Raw genomic sequence first — 20,778 nt, forward strand, 5'->3', positions numbered from 1 at the left:
TGAGAGTTAAGGAAAAGTTGGAACAGTAACTCCATGATGCTTATTAAATTACATTTCAATGACACGGGTTATTATTTTCCTTAAGATAAAATTTTAACATTGCACTGGTAAGTACATGATATACTTTGACTAGAGTTTTAAGATAAGTCTATTCTATGTTAGAGATTTCTTAAATATCAAAACTGTCAATAATATGGCTGAGGGTGACGTGATTTGTTCTGCATAAAATTAAGTCTAATGGTCAAATATTTTCTATAGAATTAAAGGTGATTTAAAGTCTTGTTTCAAGAATAGCATGGTTTTATTATTAAGTTACATTTTTAAAATTACTGAAACATGTATAGTGCAAGCCTAAGTTAGTGGTGAGATGAAAGAGCAGTTTTCTGATACCTTTATTTTATTTTCAGGAAGGGTACCTACGGTACCCGAAAACAACCATGGCGTGGAAAACACTTCCCATTTACCTGTTGTTGCTGCTGTCTGTTTTCGTGATTCAGCAAGTTTCATCTCAAGGTAGCTTAACCATCGAACATACTGTTATTTAACAACTATTGCTAATCATTCAGTCTTGATTTTTATAACAACAGAAATATATTTCTAAAAATTTATATTTGCTTGAGTTTAATATATCGTACAACCTTAAAATAATATACAACATGTAGCCTGTTTATAAGTGCTTCGGAATTCTCATCTTTTTCTCCTTTTGAGAGTTTTGAGCTTCTGTAAATAATAATTTTGGTACTTGTTATTTCTATGGTTCTCCCAAAAGTTTAAAAAGTGCAGACAGTTCATCATAAATTTATGCTGGAGCTATATAGTATCATAAAAATAACTAAAAAGAACAATATTTAGATAACATATTTTTTGCCTATATGTTGAACAATTTGGTCTTTTAAATTAAATAAATTATTGATAACTTATTTTGGCATCATTTAGGCATAGATACCATATTATTATAAACTACAGCGTTTTAAATGGCATTTTATTAGTCTTGAAAATGTTCTCTTTTTCTTACAGGAACTATTCATCCAGGTATGGACAAATACAGACGTGACTGTCATTTTGTATTATAACATTAAACTTTTCACAGTCCTCTAAAATAGGTCCTGGATGAACAGTTCTTGTTATTCATTTTTTAGAGAATGTTAAAGTACACTCAGTGTAATCACATTAGTAGAAGATGCTATCATGCCATCTAGGTGGATTAAGAGTAACAATGCCAAGCTTTGGATTTTTCTTTTCTTTTCCTTTTGTTCCCCTTTGATAAACAAAAGCTGAGAGAATAAAAATCAAGATTCATGACAGTTATGATGAAATTCCATTTCTAAAGTAAACATTTCCAGTAAAATACGAAGATTCTGATGAAACCTGAACAAGAGTGGTAACTGTCTGCATAGGCATAAGTTGCAGAATTGTTTAGATAAGAAAAGATGGGAAAACACATGAAAGCAAATGTGAATAGTCAATGAGAATGATGACTACTCCAGTATCTCCAGACCCTTCGGCTTTCGCATAACAATATGACAAGGTTCAAAACACTGGGGGCACTTTCTAAACTGCTTTTTGCTCTGTAATACAATTGGTTGTTCACTAAAACAGTGCTACTTTAATTTTAATTTTCATTAAATAAATGAAATTAAAATTAACGGGGCTGAGTGCAGTGGCTCACACCTGTAATCCCAGCACCTTGGGAGGCCTAGGCAGACAGATCACCTGAGGTCAGGAGCTCAAGAGCAGCCTGGGCAACATGGCAAAATCTTGTCTCTATACAAAATACAAAAAATCAGCCGGGTGTGGTAGCGTGTGCCTGTAATCCCAGTTACTCGGAGGCTGAGGCAGGAGGATCTCTTGAATTCAGGAGGTGGAGGTTGCAATGAGCCGAGCTTGCTCCACTGCACTCCAGCCTGGGCAACAGAGTGAGACTCTGTCTCAAAAATAAATAAATAAAGTAATGGTTATAATTAATAGCAATAAAAGTAGGACAGACACCTAGTCTATGAAAACAAACCTTTCCTGTAAGGATGATTTCCTTTTTTTTTTTGAAACAAGATCTTGCTTTGTCCCAGGCTAGAGTGCAGTGGCATGATCTTGGCTGACTGCAACCTCCACCTACCAGGTTCAAGCGATTCTCCTATCTCAACCTCCTGAGTAGCTGGGATTACAGGCCCCTGCCACCATGCCTGGCTAATTTTTGTATTTTTAGTAAAGATGGGTTTTCACCATGTTGGCCAGGCTGGTCTCACCTGACCTCAGGTGATCCGCCCGCCTCTGCCTCCCGAAGTGCCAGGATTACAGTTGATTTCTTATTTCAGAAATCTGCCAACCATAAAAAACAAATCTCTTGATACTGTCTTGTCTGCTTCTCTTGCTTTCTCAACCTCATCTCATTCTCTTTTTTCTTTATATATAATATATGTATTTATATACATACACTATATATACATTTTTGTATGTGTTATGCATTCATGTATGCAAAATGTTCTGAAAGTTGTCCTATAATTTACTGTTTTATTTGCATATTCAGACCTTGGCATTCCTGGACTCTATTAAGATTTGTTTTCAGTGTGTTTCAACATTCCTCTGTGGATTTAGGACATTGCACCTGCCAATTTCTGTTCCAGAGATGGATTCCATTGTCACATTCCTGCAGCCATTTCTCAGGGAGGGTTTTAAGGTGGTGTTTTCCAAATGACTTTTTAAAAATATTTGAGAATGAGTATGCTTTTATTATTGTTTGCTTATTTGTTGCCTGGAGAATCTCTGTTCATGACCTTTATAGTTATGCCCAGTTATTTTAAGTGTTCTCACTTTAGCAGTGGTTGTAAGCATCTGGCTTCCCTGACATTTTAAAAATCCAGTTATCCCCACCAATTAAGAAAGAAAAAGCTCAGTAAAGTTTGTGCTGGTGCAACTGGCTTGCTTTAAGCTTATCATCAGGAATGGGAGGCGATGCGATGGGTGGAAAAATCTCAGGCTTGAAATAAGATATATCAGAGTTCAAATTCTGGATGGATTGTTTACTTAAGGTGATCATAAAATGTATTATCTAAATTAGGACAATTATAAGAGTAAATGAGTTCACTACAAATAATTGGAAGGTATTAATTAGCCTACGATGCAGATACACTGGAACTATTAACTAGCCGTGTGATAATGAGCAAGTTGTCAAAATTTCTGTGTTTCAGCTTTCTTATCTCTAAAAAAGGGCTATTAAATCCTGGAAACATTTTCATAAGCATTAGAGATAATGTATGACTCAGTACCTGGCATAGAGAAGCTCAATAAATGTCAACTGCTAATCATCATAGCCACAGCGTTGGTAGTAGCTGTAGCTGCCACCTCTCCCTTAGGAATATCACCCTCTTCAGGCAGAGCCATTACTTTACCTGCTTTTCAAAAGTGTATTTTTTATCTCGATCTAGTGAAGAATAAAGTGACATAACTGAGATCACCTAAGACATCAGCCAAATATCAGCTGGGCCTATTGCTAACATCATTCCAACACCTTCTCGGTCAATAAAATTCTCTCTCACCAAGCAGCTTCGTCCCCCTCATTAGATTGCTCCCTTTCTATAAAGTGGTTTGGCCATATTTACGCCAGTATTGTATAATTTTAGATTTATCAAGCTGTGCAGGGAGATGTGGGGAAGGGTATTCTAGAGATGCCACCTGCAACTGTGATTATAACTGTCAACACTACATGGAGTGCTGCCCTGATTTCAAGAGAGTCTGCACTGTGGGTAAGTCCTGAGAGCGAGTGTCTCCTCTGTTAAGCAGCTCTGTGAGTCTGTGAGTGCCCCCATGCACCCTCGTGCAGTGCTGTCTGTGAGACTGAGCCTCCCCTTGCACCCACTTGCAGTGATGTTTTCCCACTGTATCACTTCCTTTGCTTAAGTGCCTTTTCCTTCACTTGCATAAATGTTGCAGCGCGTTGTACCTAAGGATGGTGTCAAAGCTTGTGATTACTGGGGAGGGTAAGGGGAGCCTGGAAATCTGTCACTTGCACAAGGTTATTGACTAGTTCCAAGTAAAATGTCTTATTTTAAATAGAGAAGATACGGTGAGTCAGCAGTCATTAAGTATATAGTAAAGAGTAATTATTTACAATCAGAGATGTCCTCGACTAGTGATGAGGTCTTTCAATAGTTTCGTCCAAAGAATACATGAGCGTGGAATAATTTTGTCTATTATTTGACTTTTTGATGTTAATACATTTCTAAATTACCTGGAAAAGGCACTTTAAAGATAACGTGCTAGTGTTTAATGATGAATTTCAGTTAAACTTGAAGGTCTGAATTTTAAATTGTGAGTAGTGTTTCACTTGAATATATTTTGGACCATTTTGTTATTAACACAGAAACATTTCCTATTCAATTTAAGAAAATTATAATTAAAATTATTTGAAAGGTATATTTGCTTTAGAATTTGAATGTGAAGGTGAGGAATACATTGTACAATTTATGTATTGGGTGGGTAATTATTTCAAATAGGCCTTGGTAAGTCCTGGTACCTCTAACCAAGGCTTTTTAAATTTTCCTGTTTTAAATGAGTAGTCCTCCCTAACATAGTCCACACTATAAGATTAGGCTGAAAGCTTTCAACTATACACGTTTCTCAGTTTGTCATAATAAGGGTCTCTGCATTACAAATGATTTTTAAGCCTCGAAAGTGGCCCATTTATAGGAATATATATATATATATACAGATATATATTTATATGGAATATATTGCTGAGATCTGTACATTCAATTACTGTGAATCTATTACAAAGCAGTGTGTGAAGAGGAGAAGGATGAAGAGATTTCATATTAAGTGTACCTCACTATTTAGACATTTCCCGATTTTTCATTGTTCATAAATGTGAATAACTCAGGCAGCATCAGGACGTCTTGAACGGCAAGAAGAGTGGCCCTCAGTCACCATATTTCTTTTTTGACTTGGGCTGTCTCCATCTGGGATACTATCTAATTTTTCCTGGATGATGTACTTCAAATTTTAAATAAAAGACTTAGAAATGAACTTTTGGAAACCTAGTCGAGTCTAAGGTGGGAAATGGCTGTCAAATACACGGGCCTGGCTTCGCAATTAATAATCTGTAACTTCTTGTTTTGCTCTGGGTAGAGCTTTCCTGTAAAGGCCGCTGCTTTGAGTCCTTCGAGAGAGGGAGGGAGTGTGACTGCGACGCCCAATGTAAGAAGTATGACAAGTGCTGTCCTGATTATGAGAGTTTCTGTGCAGAAGGTAAGCATCACAGTACCAACCAATGCTTCTCAGTACAGGCAGATCTATGCACCGACCTTAGCATCACTGCTAATGTCTAACATGCAGTCCATCTCATGCCTTGATTCTACTAACATATAAGCTATTTCATAACAATTTTGTGTTGTGGAGATTAATTAAAGAAGAAAAGCGCCTTGCAACAGCAGCACCCCCAGGCTCAGCCAGGCTCCAGGAGCACAAGATGTTGCTAGAGGGGAAAGACAGAGGATGAGGCTGAATGCACATGTCTTTTTTTTCTTCAGATATGGTTCAATTTCAGGTTAAATCAACAGTAATTAACTCACTTGATGATTTCTTGTCTCACCCTTGCTGACTTCACAAAGTCAACTATCCTTTGAGCTATCTGTGCTTATGGCCTCAGTGTTTGAGTATATATTTAAGGACACAAGCAACACTTTCAGCTTCCCTAAGCAAGTAAATTTATGAATTAGTTTAAGCCATTAAATTTACAGGCAAATCTACGTAACACGTTGTTAACTGGCATGTTCCTTCCCATTTCTGCAGTCTCTTCAACAGTCTCTATTCCAATACATGTGCATGGTAAAGTCAATAACAAGCGATATTCCCATCTTAAAATCATCTTCTCTATTTATAGGTCTTGAAGGACTACTCTAGAATATAACAAAAGGCTCCAGATTTTATAGAAAAAGATTTTAAAAACATACTTAAATACTGAATTACTTTCCTTTACCAAATGGTTGTTCTTAAATTCTACTTTGTTAAAACAAGAATATTTGTGGAGGTGAAGACAAGCTTTGCTTGCATAATCAATCTTATCATTTTATTTAAACAAGCCTTCACCTCCTGCTTGTTTAGAACAGTGAAGAAACAGAGTGGAAAACTGTTAATCAGCAGAGTTGAGAGATGTTTCTTAGCCGTTCAATGTTTTCATGGGAAAACATTCCAAAAATAATGAAGACAACACCCTTGTAATAAAAAACTCAGAGCTCACCCTTCCTGCAGCTTTTAGCAGGTCCCATGATGAGTGACACATATTTACTCATTACCCTAATTGTTTTGGCTGTGAGACAAGAAAGCTAAGAATTTGTTTTGGGCAGAGGATGTGTAGGGAGGGAAGATGATTAGAAAGTGATGAGACATTGAGAGAACATTTTGATAAAGATAATACTTTATGCTAAGAAATGTTTGGTCAGCTTACTTAAAGTTTAGGTAGAACTCAGTGAAAAAAAAGATGAAGGAAATGCTGGCCAACTTTCTTTACAGAATTCATAAGATAGTCAGGGTCCCAACTTAAAATAATAAAACCACTCAGAATCTCAATACTTTATTGTTTAAGTATAATAACCCAACTATCTTGAGATTCACCACCTAGTTGTTTCAGTATAGATACCACTTACAGGTGTCTATACATCTAAAAATCATAACATTTCAAGAATTGAAGGAATCCCAGCCATCCAAGTGTCTCCGAATGGGAGAGAGAAAACAGAGTTCAAGAGGTTAACCGTTCTGGCCAAGAGCACGAGCTAGTACATGGCAGATCTGTTTCTCAAATTGAGATACTTGACATTTTTGTTGGGTGGCAAGAGAAATGAGAGGGGCAGTGGCCAGTTCATGGAGACTATAGCAATAGGGTTCTGGGGCGATGTTGCTGGGAGCAGCACAATTTATCACAACTCTTCTGTACCCAGAGAGTCCCCAATACTCTCTGTTTTCGTATCCTTCATTAGTCCCTCTTGTTCCTAATGATTAAAAAAAAAATTTTAAAGTTCCGTGTTTTCTCTTCTAGACTGAGAAGCAGAAGAGGGAAGGGGACTAAAAGGTTAAAAAGATACACTCCAAACCATTAACAGTTGTATCTTTGGGAAGGGAAGCACATTTGAGGAAAAGCATAATGTGAAGGTGTGAACTTTTCACAAGAATATTCATGTGGAACTTTTGTAATTAAAAAAACAAAGGACAAATTGGTATCATTTAATTTAAATGAATATTAAAACAAAAAACAAATACTAAAACAGAAAAAAAATTCTGAAGGCAAAGACTTTTAGAAATCATCTTGAATAAACATCTTAGTTTGTAGACAGGAAGATGAAGTTCAAGAGAATTATTTGCCTAAGGTCACAATGGTAGAGGCTCGTAGGTCTAGGACTGGAATTCAGGTCTTCTGATTCCTGAGACTTTGCTCCCTGTCATAACTTACAACAATCTGAGAACTAATATTTTATAGCAATGCATCCTTAGAATAAAATGGAGTCATTCGTGTTGGGCTGGAGCCTGCCTGCACTGGCTGTCACCAGCATCTACTCTTGAAGCTAGATGCATCTGTGCTTTTCACAGTTAGAGCTGCTGATGAAAACAAGATGTTAACTGACTTGTCTTGCTTGGCCTCAGTGCATAATCCCACATCACCACCATCTGCAAAGAAAGCACCTCCACCTTCAGGAGCATCTCAAACCATCAAATCAACAACCAAACGTTCACCCAAACCACCAAACAAGAAGAAGACTAAGAAAGTTGTAGAATCAGAGGAAATAACAGAAGGTAGGAAGATGACAGATATAATCAAAGGAGCTTTCTTAGATGAAATAACTTGTAGGTGACTGCTTATCTAAGCCCATTCTCAGAGAACAGGGTAATCTTAGGAATCATGAGGCTCATTACACTTGAAGGTTTTAGACTTTGCTTTTAAGTAAAGTTTAAGACAAAGTATAAACTCTCAGGTCTTTCTGTATTTACCAAACCCAGCATGAGTCTGGGTTAAAACAAATCAGAAGGGACACATCTTACTGTAAAAAACAAAAACCATCCCATGAGTTTCTTTGCAGAATAATTTGATTCTGTGTTTTGGAGGATATGGGAAAGTTGAGAGATACTAGTAATACTGCTAGTATCTGTGATAAGCCCAGGTGCCTTGCTTTTAACTGACAGTTGAAAGGCAGTTGGTCATATTACTAATAAAAGCAAAATCCAGATACTTGTAGATTAGTAAATAGCACTTCTTGCTGTATTTAGACTGTCAGTTCTTTTTTGTTTTAAATCAAGTTGGTGTGATCAAACTTTCTATTTGATTTATAGAACATTCTGTTTCTGAAAATCAAGAGTCCTCCTCCTCCTCCTCCTCTTCCTCTTCTTCTTCAACAATTCGGAAAATCAAGTCTTCCAAAAATTCAGCTGCTAATAGAGAATTACAGAAGAAACTCAAAGGTTTGAGCATTGATAAAGATCAAAGACTATATCAATGCCATATTAACAATGATTATATTTAAAAGTAGTGCGTGTTGGTAGAATGAAGACATCTCAATATGGGGTGGGGGAATATAACTTTAAAACTATTATCTTAGAAAGTACCAAATGAATACTTACTACAGGAAATTAGTGCCAAGCAGCTCAGAAGCCACTCTAAAAGCAAAGGATAAGAAGATGCTGTAGCAGTGACTGTGGAACCACAGGATGGCACCAGAGATGATTATTTATGGCGTTCTATTGTCACTCTTATTTACTTGATATCATTTTGCTTCTTGCCCTTCATCTTCCTTGCATCTTCATTTTCCCTTCCCCAGCTTTATTTTAACAAACATTTATATACTATTGTTCTAAGTGTTTTACAAGTATTAATTCATTAAATTCTTACAAACCTCTATGGAAAAAATGTTATCCATATTTTACAAATCCTCTTTATTTTCCTAGTAACTTATATATCTGGCTGATTTTTCTCTAGTAGAGACTGTGCTACAGAGTAGGCTATTATTGCCTGAAAAGAGATTTCCTTTGCTGTTTATTATTTCCTGAAGTTCTGGTTCTAAAATATATTCTCTTTCTCCAGGAAATACTGAATTTTTGGATAAGGGAGTTTTAAAGAACTCTAAGTGGTTGTGATTTCCTCCGAAGCATTCTCTCTAGATAAATAGCCAGATATTTAATCTTTTAGTCACCCAGAAAATCATGCACAAAGCCACCCTTGGGCTTTGTAGTTCACCTGTGGGGTAGCTGCTATGGGAAAGCCTTGATAAATACTATCTTTTTGCTGCCATGGCACCCTAATCTCCTACTTATGTCCCCTGGGACTTGCAAGTTTAGCTGCACAGAAGAAAAGGAGTGGCTAATAGCCCTATGTATGGGAACAAGCCTCAAGCAGGGACTGTGCGGGTGACTGGGGCAGATTGCTCAGAGGTAGCTGTAGAGGCCTCTGAGATAATTGTTGCAGCAAGATGGTAGTACTAGGTTTCCAGGAGGAAGGAAGGGACACTGGGCACTGAAGAATAAGACTAGAAAAGTGGGGGGTAAAGAACATTAATATAAACAGATGAATTAGTGTTATTTGTTGTGTTGCTAATTTCAAAGTTGCCACTGACTTACATGTATTAATTGTATAGAGTTTAATTTGTGCTTTCTCATCTCTCATCTCATTCATTCCCTAAAACAACTCAATAAGATAGGTTGAGTATTTACCATTTTACAACAAATTAAAGGACATAGTAGAGGTTAGCAATTTGCTTAGAAACACACAACTAGTCAATGATAAAAATGGGATCTTTATCTCACTATTAAAGAAAAAAAATTCTAAAATAACAAGATGTGTTTTTTCTCCAGGAAAAGATAACAAGAAGAACAGAACTAAAAAGAAACCTACTCCCAAACCACCAGTTGTAGATGAAGCTGGAAGTGGATTGGACAATGGTGACTTCAAGGTTACCACAACTCCTGCCACGTCTACCACCCAACACAATAAAGTCACCACATCTCCCAAAATCACAACAGCAAAACCAAAAAATCCCAGACCCAGTCTTCCACCTAATTCTGATACATCTAAACAGACATCTTTGACAACGAATAAAGAGACAACAGTTGAAACTAAAGAACCTACTACAACAAATAAACAGACTTCAACTGATGGAAAAGAGACTACTTCAGCTAAAGAGACACAAAGTGTAGAGAAAACATCAGCTAAAGATTTAGCACCTACATCTAAAGTGCCGGCTAAACCTACACCCAAAGCTGAAACTACAACCAAAGGCCCTGCTCTTACCACCCCCAAGGAGCCTACACCCACCACTCCCAAGGAGCCTGCATCTACCACTCCCAAAGAGCCTGCACCCACCACCACCAAGTCTGCACCCACTACTCCCAAGGAGCCTGCCCCAACTACCCCCAAGGAGCCTGCACCCACCACTCCCAAGAAGCCTGCACCAATTGCACCCAAGGAGCCTTCACCCACCACTACCAAGAAGCCTGCACCCACCACTCCCAAGGAGCCTTTACCCACCACCACTAAGGAGCCAGCACCCACCATCCCCAAGGAGCCTGCACCCACCACTCCCAAGGAGCCTGCAACCACCACTCCCAAGGAGCCTGCACCCACCACCACTAAGGAGCCTGCACCCACCACCCCCAAGGAGCCTTCACCCACCACTCCCAAGGAGCTCACACCCACCACTCCCAAGGAGCCTACCCCAACTCCCCCCAAGGAGCCTGCACCCACCACTCCCAAGGAGCCTGCCCCAACTCCCCCCAAGGAGCCTGCACCCACCACCACCAAGACGCCTGCACCCACTACTCCCAAGGAGCCTGGCCCAACCACCCCCAAGGAGCCTGCACCCACCACCACTAAAAAGCCTGCACCCACCACCCCCAAGGAGCCTGCACCCACCACTCCCAAGGAGCTCACACCCACCACCACCAAGAAGCCTGCACCCACCACTCCCAAGGAGCTCACACCCACCACCACCAAGAAGCCTGCACCCACTACTCCCAAGGAGCTCACACCCACCATCCCTGAGGAGCTCGTACCCACCACCCCTGAGGAGCCCACACCCACCACCCCTGAGGAGCCCACACCCACCACCCCTGAGAAGCCCACACCCACCACCCCTGAGGAGCCCACACCCACCACCCCTGAGGAGCCCACACCCACCACCCCTGAGGAACCTGCTCCCACCACTCCCAAGGCACCAGCTCCCACCACCTCTAAGGAGCCTGCTCCAAAAACTGCTCCAACCACCCCTAAGGAGCCTGCTCCAACTACCCCTAAGGGGACTGCTCCAACGACCCTCAAGGAGACTGCTCCAACTACCCCTAAGGAGACTGCTCCGACCACCCCTAAGGGGACTGCTCCAACTACCCCTAAGGGGACTGCTCCAAAGACCCTCAAGGAGACTGCTCCAACTACCCCTAAGGGGACTGCTCCAACTACCCTCAATGAACCTGCACTCACTACTCCCAAGCAGCCTGCCCCCAAGGAGCTTGCACCCACCACCACCAAGGAGCCCACACCCACCACCTCTGACAAGCCCGCTCCAACTACCCCTAAGGAGCCTACACCCACTACCCCCAAGAAGCCTGCTCCAACTACTCCTGAGACACCTCCTGCAACCACTTCAGAGGCCTCTACTCCAACTACCACCATGGAGCCTCCCACTAGCCACAAAAGCTCTGATGAATCAACTCCTGAGCTTTCTGCAGAACCCACACCAAAGGTTCTTGAAAACAGTTCCAAGAAACCCAGTGTACCTACAACTAAGACTCCTGCAGTGACTAAATCTGAAATGACTACAATAGCTAAAGACAAGATAACAGAAAGAGACATACGTACTACACCTGAAACTACAACTGTTGCACCTAAGATGACAAAAGAGACAGCAACTACAACAGAAAAAACTACCGAATCCAAAATAACAACTACAGCCACAGAAGTAACATCTACCACTACTCAAGATACCACACCATTCAAAATTACTACTTTTAAAACAACTACTCTTGCACCCAAAGTAACTACTACAACAAAGACAATTACTACAACTGAGATCATGAACAAACCTGAAGAAACAGCTAAACCAAAAGATAGAGCTCCTAATTCTAAAGCGACAACTGCTAAACCTCAAAAGCCAACCAAAGCACCCAAAAAGCCCACTTCTACCAAAAAGCCCACTTCTACCAAAAAGCCCACTTCTACCAAAAAGCCAAAAACAACACCTAGAGTGAGAAAACCAAAGACGACACCAACTCCCCCCAAGATGACATCAACAATGCCAGAATTGAACCCTACCTCAAGAGTAGCAGAAGCCATGCTCCAAACCACCACCAGACCTAGCCAAACTCCAAACTCCAAACTATTTGAAGTAAATCCAAAGAATGAAGATGCAGGTGGTGCTGAAGGAGAAACACCTCACATGCTTCCCAGGCCCCATGTGTTCACGCCTATAGTTATTCCCGGCATGGATTACTCACTGAGAGTACCCAATCAAGGCATTATCATCAATCCCATGCTTTCCGGTATTTAGAATCAGTTATTTTCATTTTTAAAGCTGGTAATGTTAGTTTACATCTATATGAACCAGAATGCCTTAGTTTAGTATCACTCGACTGAGATGTATTACCTGACCTGATTAACTTGTGAAGTTTTACAGCTTCCGTGTAGGTAAGCAGAGGCGTATAGTAAGCTTATTCATTCTTTAGGAAATTAATAATTTAGGGTTGGGAATTTAGCATGTGTGTGTCTGTGAGCAGCAGAGATGGTACATCGAATGTCAAAAAAATTTAGTTGGGAGTCTATTCTTAAAAGTACAATGCAAAGCAAAAATGTGTAGTATCATTTTCCAAACTAACCCAAAGGGAGGGCAATCAGAACTGAAAGATGCAATTTCACATTGAGTTCATACATCCAATAAATGTCTAGTTTACATGAAAATCTAGGTAACCTGGCCCATTCCAATTCATCATAATTTATTTCATGTAATACTTTTGAAGAGTAGCATCTTTAAGTAAAATGGAATTATCAAGTATATAACTATGCAAACGCGTCAAATTCTGTTCTTCAAGATCTTAGAAAAGGTAAACAGGAAATGGAACCCTGTGGAAAGACTTGAAAAAACATACATACTTTTCTCATTTTGTTCTATATTTGTTTTGTTTTTGTTAATTTGTTTAGATGAGACCGATATATGCAATGGTAGGCCAGTAGATGGACTGACTACTTTGCGCAATGGGACATTAGTTGCATTCCGAGGTGAGCTATGTACACGTTTATTTTTCTTCTCATCATTCTGTTTCGGCATTTATGAGAACCAAAGTCATGGAAGAGTGCTAGTTTGGGTTGTTTTCTGGAGGGGAATCTGATTGATAAACATACCTCACAGGAGAATCTGAGAGTAATAATGGAAATATTGGATTAAGAAAATTAGACAAAGTAACAAAACAAAATCAAGACCCTGAACTGATACTACTGAGGTTTTTTTCCTACTGTTAAGATTTAAAAGGTAGTTCAATTTTTTTTTTTGGGCGGTTGTTAAAATTTTAATTTCATACCAAATGAAATGACATCAGCATGCATATTCGCTGCTTTATTTGAAAATAACATCTCAATTGTGATGTGTTTAAGTGTTACACTCTGTCGGAGGGTAACAGAAGAAAAGTTATTTCATGTTAATTCTCTGCTGTACTCTCTGCTAGTCAGTCTTAACACATATTTAGATTAAATGTGAAAATAATTCCTTTTTGTATAGTAGAGGCTAAAGAGATGTTAGCCATTAAATTATAATTCTTTAGTTCTAAGAGATAAAGAAATTGAGAACTAAAGAGATAGTAAGTCACAAAGCCGAAAGGCTTTCTTGAGACAGGGTCTCCCTCTGTCACCCAGGCTGGAGTAGAGTGGCACAATCACAGCTCAATCTCCTGGTCCCAAGCGATCCTCCCGTCTCAGCCACCTGAGTAGCTGGGACTACAGGTGTGCGCCACCATACCTGGCTAATTCTTGTATTTTTTTTGGTGAAGACAGGGTTTTGTCATGGTGCCCACACTGGTCTCAAACTCCTGGGCCCAGCCATTTACCCACCTGGACCTCCCAAAGTGCTGGGTTACAGGTGTGAGCCACTGCACCTGGCCCAACCAATAGCTCGTTCTAAAGAAACTAGAAAACTAAAATATCTCAAAGGTTATGCTAAATTTCGGACTTGGGAAATACCTGCTCTCAGAAATGTTCAAACACTACCTTTTGGATCTGACTAAACTTCCAGTCATACAATGCATAAGAAAACTACATTTTTTTTTTTTTTTTTTTCCATTTTGGTTTCTTTTGTGATAGGTTTAGCATTCAGCTTGTAGGCTGATGTTTTTCCTTAAATTTTAGGTCATTATTTCTGGATGCTAAGTCCATTCAGTCCACCATCTCCAGCTCGCAGAATTACTGAAGTCTGGGGTATTCCTTCCCCCATTGATACTGTTTTTACTAGGTGCAACTGTGAAGGAAAAACTTTCTTCTTTAAGGTAACACAATTATCTTTGTGAGAGAAATTTAACTATAATTTGTAAATGCATTGTTTATTACAACATATATCACCTTAACCTCCAATATGTGTCCGCACTTTAAACTATCATCAAAATTTAATCATAAGCAAGTTTGATAACATTAATGGTCAAAATTCAACCATTCAACTAAGTTAACATGTTCTCTCTATACTTAAATCTAGAAATGAGTTCCTAATCTTTTTTCCCAAAGCTGGTAACATAATTTTCTCTTTTAAATTATCAGGATTCTCAGTACTGGCGTTTTACCAATGATATAAAAGATGCAGGGTATCCCAAACCAATTGTCAAAGGATTTGGAGGACTAACTGGACAAATAGTGGCAGCGCTTTCAATAGCTAAATACAAGAACCGGCCTGAATCTGTGTATTTTTTCAAGAGAGGTATGTGCTACATAACTGACAAGATTACAAAACTTTTAAAGAATTACACTCAGCATTTTATTATTGAGTTTACTGTTAAAAGATATCTTTAATGGCTGGAATCAAATATTTTCAGTGACAAAAATCAAAATTGAGGGTAGTATTCTTATTGTCCTCAATTTTTACTTAGATTTCTTCACAGGCAAATCACAATTCATTTGAGTTTTCAGGTCACTGATAGAATGTTTTACTTTCGCTTCACAAATGTGCATGTCATCCTTGCACAGGGGCCATGCTAATCTCTGTATCATTCCAATTTTAGCATATGTGCTGCCAACGTGAGCACCTGTCACTTTCAATTGAAATTAAATATATAACCATGTAATTGGCTGCATCTATTCATTCAACAAGTATTTCAGGGTTTAATAATTATTTTTACAATACCCTTGACTAACAGCCATTAATATCGACATATTATATGAAAAATGAAACAAAATTTTTTCCTATACATTGTAAAAGTTGCTTTCCATCTTTTCTGAGGGGATTAAAATTTTCATTTTCCATGTGATATTCTAACACATAACAGGTGGCAGTATTCAGCAGTATATTTATAAACAGGAACCTGTACAGAAGTGCCCTGGAAGAAGGCCTGCTCTAAATTATCCAGTGTATGGAGAAACGACACAGGTTAGGAGACGTCGCTTTGAACGTGCTATAGGACCTTCTCTAACACACACCATCAGAATTCACTATTCACCCGTCAGACTGGCTTATCAAGACAAAGGTAACATTTTTATTCTGTTAAAAAAATCCTTAAACATAAGTAGATGTGATACAGTTTCTTATACAGTAAGGCTTATGAAATATAGATACTGATCAAACAGCCCTAATAATTTAAGCTTACTGATGAAAAACTCATCCACTTGCCTTAGTGAATAACCAAAGACCAATACTTTCTTTTTCCTTGTGGGTAAGGAAAGCAGTTTGTTCAGGTTTGTCAGTTATAACCAATACTATTTATCAACTACATCTTACCAAGAACTATTTTTATATACCAATCTATAACCTTCAATAGTTCTACATCAGAGGGCAAAAACTGAGATTAAAACTCAGATCTGTCTGGCCCTTCCCAAGATAGTACATTGCCTTTTAATCTGGTATCATTATTATTAAACATGTCATCTACAGGTTTCCTTCATAATGAAGTTAAAGTGAGTACACTGTGGAGAGGACTTCCAAATGTGGTTACCTCAGCTATATCACTGCCCAACATTAGAAAACCTGATGGCTATGATTACTATGCCTTTTCTAAAGGTAAGTTATTAACTAATAGTTTCCCAAGGAGGTGATATCATTTGTGAAAATAATGAAGATAAAGTAAAAATGCTGGCTGCAATGATGACTGAATGTGAGAAGTTACACTACGATACTTAATTCTAATTGCTGTGGAAAAGAGTTAAGACTTTTGCTTTAATTTCAATTAAAATGAATGGCACTGCAATTCAATTCTGCTCTAACCTTTATGAGATTACGATAAAACATCCAATTACTAGAGTAAAATTGCTACTGACGATAATATTTTACTTCTATCATTTGTGGCATTTAACAGATACCTTGTTTGGCACAAGATTATACTGATTTGCATTATTGCAGTCTGTAAGATCAGAAAAGAAGTGCCTGAGAAACTAACTTTATCAATTAAATTGTGTTACTCAGGATGCTTTTCTTTGAAATGCCCAGAAATCTAAGTTATTTTGCCTGTAATTCCATAATATGAATGACACTGGCATGTATTTTTTAAAAAGAATAAACCCAAGTAAATTATTTTTCAAACTTGGTTACTCTTTAATGCTTATTTCATAAACGAGAGTTGAATCTGATTTTACAAAAAGATGGTGAAATGTCAATCTTCTGAAACATCAAAAAAGCTGAAAGGTTGGAAAGTCTAGGCAATTGTTTTTCTTTCTGTTATAAAGTTCAAATTAATTAGTAAAAACATCTCTATTAAAATGATAAACATTGTCTTTGAGCATAATAGTCAATATAAGTTATTTTTTAGTTTGGGCATTGTTTTCTTTTAACTAAAAAAATGTTTTCTCTTCCATTTAGATCAATACTATAACATTGATGTGCCTAGTAGAACAGCAAGAGCAATTACTACTCGTTCTGGGCAGACCTTATCCAAAGTCTGGTACAACTGTCCTTAGACTGATGAGCAAAGGAGGAGTCAACTAATGAAGAAAAGAATAATACATTTTGACACTGAAAAACATTTTATTAATAAAGAATATTGACATGAGTATACCAGTTTATATATAAAAATGTTTTTAAACTTGACAATCATTACACTAAAACAGATTTGAAAATCTTATTCACAACTGTTATTGTTTACAGACCAATTAATTAATATTTCCTCTATTTATTCCTCCTCTCCCTCCCATTGCATGGCTCACACCTGTAAAAGAAAAAAAAAAATAGAATCAAATTGAATATATCTTTTAAGAATTCAAAACTCATGTATTCACTTACTCTACTTCATTATAAAAAATATCTAGGCATTATGGATATAAAACTGTTGGGTATTCTACAACTTCAATGGAAATTATTACAAGCATATTAATATTTTTGTGACATAAGTACAATCTAAAAGTTATATTGGAAAACATGGAAATATTAAAATTTTACACTTTTACTAGCTAAAACATAATCACAAAGCTTTATCCATTGTATAAAAAAAATAACAATATAATGGCAATAGGTAGAGATGTAGAGATACAACAAATGAATATAACACCATAACACTTCATATTTTCCAAATCTTAATTTGGATTTAAGGAAGAAATCAATAAATATAAAATATAAGCATATATTTACTGTATACCTAAGGTATACAAATCTGTCTACATGAAGTTTACAGATTGGTAAATATCACCTGTTCAACATGTAATTATTTAATAAAACTTTGGAACATTAAAAAAAATAAATTGGAGGCTTAAGGATTAGAAAACTTGTTCCATTTATTACTATTCCACGTTCTATCATGTAATCCAGTTATGTCAGAAATTCACCTCTCTGTCTGTTAAACTGACGACCACGGACACCTTGTCTCAATGTTGTCTGAAGTCTTACTCGTCTGAAAGGCTTTGGTTGACTACTACTTGTATCTACAAAAAACATTAAGATAAAACAAAAGCAAGTGAAAAAATGAGAAAGCATTTATAATGATACAAACTGATTACTAAAAGAATGAATAAGATGCAGACTTGTCCATTTGTTTTCAATTCTTTTTTTCAAACAATGAAGAACATTTAACAAACCAAAAAAGGGTAAATGGTTGAACAACAAAAAAAGCAGTACTTTGGGAGGCTAAGGTGGGAGGATCACGAGCTCAGGAGTTTGAGACCAGCCTGGGCAACACAGCGAGACCCTGTTTCTACAAAATTATAAAACAATTTGCTGGGCATGGTGGAACATGCCTACAGTCCCAGTTACTCAGGAGGCTGAGGCTAGAGGATCACTTGAGCCCAGGTGAGGCTGAGGCTGCAGTGAGCCATGATCAAGCTAACTGTACTCCAGCCTGGGAGACAGGTGAGATCCTGCCTCAAAAAAACCCCAAAAAAACCAGGCAGACCGAGGCCCTGTCTCAAAAACAACAACAACAACAACAAAAAAACCCAGAAGTGCTTGACTTTTTTCATTTATTCACTTATATTAATATTTACTTGTTGACTACCCATGTATCAAACATAGTACCAGGTGCTAAGAAATACAACAGAAAACAAAATATCAAGTCCCTCAGCAAACCGCCTACAATAGAACACAAATTATATCTGATTCTTCTTTGTCAGACACCCCAAATGCAATCATTAGCAAATCCTGAATGGTCAAATTTAAATATATGTCCCAAATCTGACAACTTCTCACAACCCTAACTCTACCATCTCACCTAAGCCATCACTATCTTTTCCTGAATTACTGCAGTAGCCTCCAAAGTTTCTCCTTGTTTCTGTCCATTATTCATTTTCAATCTCTTCAGTACACAGCAGCCAAACTGATGAGATCATGTCGTGTCATTATTCTGTGTGAAGCCCTCCAGTAGCTTCCAGTATCCATGACAGCCAAGGCAATTACAATGATCTACTCTATCTTCTCCCGCCTCTAACATATCTCCTGCTAGTCTCTGTTCTCACTCACTGTGCTTCAGCCACAGTGGCCTCCTTGTTGACCCTGAACACAAGCAGACACACTGCTGTCTTATGGACTTGGCATCTATTAATATTTTCTTTGATCTAGTATGCTCTTCATTAAGTAACTGCACAGCTTTGATCCCTTTCTTCTTTCAGATCTTCACTTAAATGTCGCCTTCTCTTAGTGATGCTTCCTATGATGCTTCCTATGAGACTGCCTGCTGCATTGTCAAATATTTGTTGACAATGTAGCATGAGTATTGTTGACCAAATACTCAGATGGGGGAGGTCCAGTTTTACATTATCAAATAAATTTAAAGACATCGTAATTTCATATTATACTTTAAAGGGAACAACCACCATTTTTTCTCATACAAGCTCTGATAAGATATAACAAGTGCCAATTGTGTTGAGGAAAGCCAATTTTTATGGGACATCAAAATATAACTGGGGGCACAAAACCTCAGTAATCATGAATATGATAGTTATAAATTTTTTGAGCTTTACCGTGTATGAAATGGTTCTGTATTTTACATACATTATTTTAAATACTGATTGCAAGATTAGTTATGAGTATCCATATTGCATAACGTATAGAAATGTAAAGTTACCAGATATGAAACGGTAGATATAAGGGATGTTAGCCAATAGGTTGATGTGTCACATCAAAGCAGCTGAGAAGCAGGGGAAGAGATCTTGGGATAGCAAAGTTCTGTGATTTAAAAAAGTAATAAATAACTGAGCAGGTCTGCCCTAAAATCTGAAGGTTCCATGGCAGAGTTTAAGAATTACCACTGTAAGCAATTAAAAATTAAAATAATCAGACTGAATGACCAAGTACTGTATATCCTTAATAATAAAGGTAATTCTCTGTCTAAAAATTTGAGATAGATGAGCTAGTACACTGTATTGTTTAAGAGTGGAGTCTCTGGAGCCAGACTTCTTCAGTGTAATCGTTGCTTGTCCATTACTTATTAGCTATTTGACTTTGAAGAGGTTATTCACCCTTTCTGTGCCTCAGCTTCCACATCTATAAAATGTGGATGAATATCTACCACATTGAGTTGTGAGAATCAAATAAGTAAATATAAGTAAAGGGCTCAGAATACTGCATGATACACAGTTAAGTGTTCAGTAAATGCTAACTGTTATTCTAAAAAATAACTTCTATTACAGGAATACATATCCTTTTTTCAAAATTAACTTCAAAAATTTGAAAAGCCAAACTCTGAAACTGTTTACATAAGTAAATTTCAAATAATTTTTTTTAAGCAACAGAGCTCTTACCCTTTAACTCTCCACATCAAATCTCATGTAGAACCCCAATATGTAGAACAAATAAAAATGGAGCTGTTGTGGTTCAGAGTCAAGAGGCCTGGAGTGCCCTAGCACTCCTTAGCCTCCCTCCCAGTATACCCATCCACTACAACCCCTGTAGCACCTCTAAAAGACCCAAGAGCTCTACAAAACACGTTGACAATCATTAGTCTAGATGAAACATGAGTGAGCTATTCTTTTAGGATAGATCCACCATGTCCATATTTCTCATTATCGATGCCAGAATATTCTTAGAATAATGATTTCAATATAAATCAAGTTCCCTTTAATAATAAAATTTCTCCTTTAAATAAAGCATTTTAAAATAAAGGAAAAAATGATTATTAATTTGTTACTAATAAAGCAGTGTTTTCACA

The 20,778-nt window shown here is 37.7% G+C and overlaps 2 protein-coding genes and 1 non-coding gene across 8 annotated transcripts in view; 1 reads left to right on the forward strand and 2 right to left on the reverse strand.

Annotated features, from left to right (window-relative positions):
* LOC105484599 (proteoglycan 4) overlaps window positions 1–17,142 on the forward strand; it is a 45,743-nt gene extending 28,601 nt beyond the window's left edge. For 2 of the 5 annotated variants that reach the window (XM_011746411.2, XM_011746412.3), the window contains exons 2-13: window positions 408–513; window positions 3,618–3,740; window positions 5,122–5,241; window positions 7,630–7,779; window positions 8,314–8,442; window positions 9,829–12,507; window positions 13,163–13,240; window positions 14,360–14,496; window positions 14,762–14,918; window positions 15,484–15,681; window positions 16,086–16,211; window positions 17,007–17,142. In XM_011746411.2, the coding sequence (XP_011744713.2) occupies window positions 438–513; window positions 3,618–3,740; window positions 5,122–5,241; window positions 7,630–7,779; window positions 8,314–8,442; window positions 9,829–12,507; window positions 13,163–13,240; window positions 14,360–14,496; window positions 14,762–14,918; window positions 15,484–15,681; window positions 16,086–16,211; window positions 17,007–17,104 (4,071 nt within the window). In that variant the 5' untranslated portion in view covers window positions 408–437 and the 3' untranslated portion in view covers window positions 17,105–17,142. The remainder of the gene's footprint in view (window positions 1–407; window positions 514–3,617; window positions 3,741–5,121; window positions 5,242–7,629; window positions 7,780–8,313; window positions 8,443–9,828; window positions 12,508–13,162; window positions 13,241–14,359; window positions 14,497–14,761; window positions 14,919–15,483; window positions 15,682–16,085; window positions 16,212–17,006) is intronic. The other 3 variants (XM_011746416.3, XM_011746413.2, XM_011746418.2) reach the window with 3 other exon arrangements.
* Window positions 15,136–15,243, reverse strand: LOC112427258 (U6 spliceosomal RNA). The gene has a single exon (XR_003018766.1). It is a non-coding gene; the product is annotated as a U6 spliceosomal RNA (small nuclear RNA).
* A 9-nt stretch (window positions 17,143–17,151) lies between the features above and the next one.
* LOC105484598 (translocated promoter region, nuclear basket protein) overlaps window positions 17,152–20,778 on the reverse strand; it is a 62,537-nt gene continuing 58,910 nt past the window's right edge. The window contains exons 51-52 of one of the 2 annotated variants that reach the window (XM_011746409.3): window positions 17,966–18,061; window positions 17,152–17,352 (exon numbers count right to left, since the gene is read on the reverse strand). In XM_011746409.3, the coding sequence (XP_011744711.2) occupies window positions 17,297–17,352; window positions 17,966–18,061 (152 nt within the window). In that variant the 3' untranslated portion in view covers window positions 17,152–17,296. Of the gene's footprint in view, window positions 17,353–17,965; window positions 18,062–19,695; window positions 19,797–20,778 lie in introns of those variants that run through there. The other variant, XR_989070.3, reaches the window with a different exon arrangement.

Source organism: Macaca nemestrina, chromosome 1, assembly GCF_043159975.1.
Source record: "Macaca nemestrina isolate mMacNem1 chromosome 1, mMacNem.hap1, whole genome shotgun sequence".
Classification (NCBI taxonomy): domain Eukaryota; kingdom Metazoa; phylum Chordata; class Mammalia; order Primates; family Cercopithecidae; genus Macaca; species Macaca nemestrina.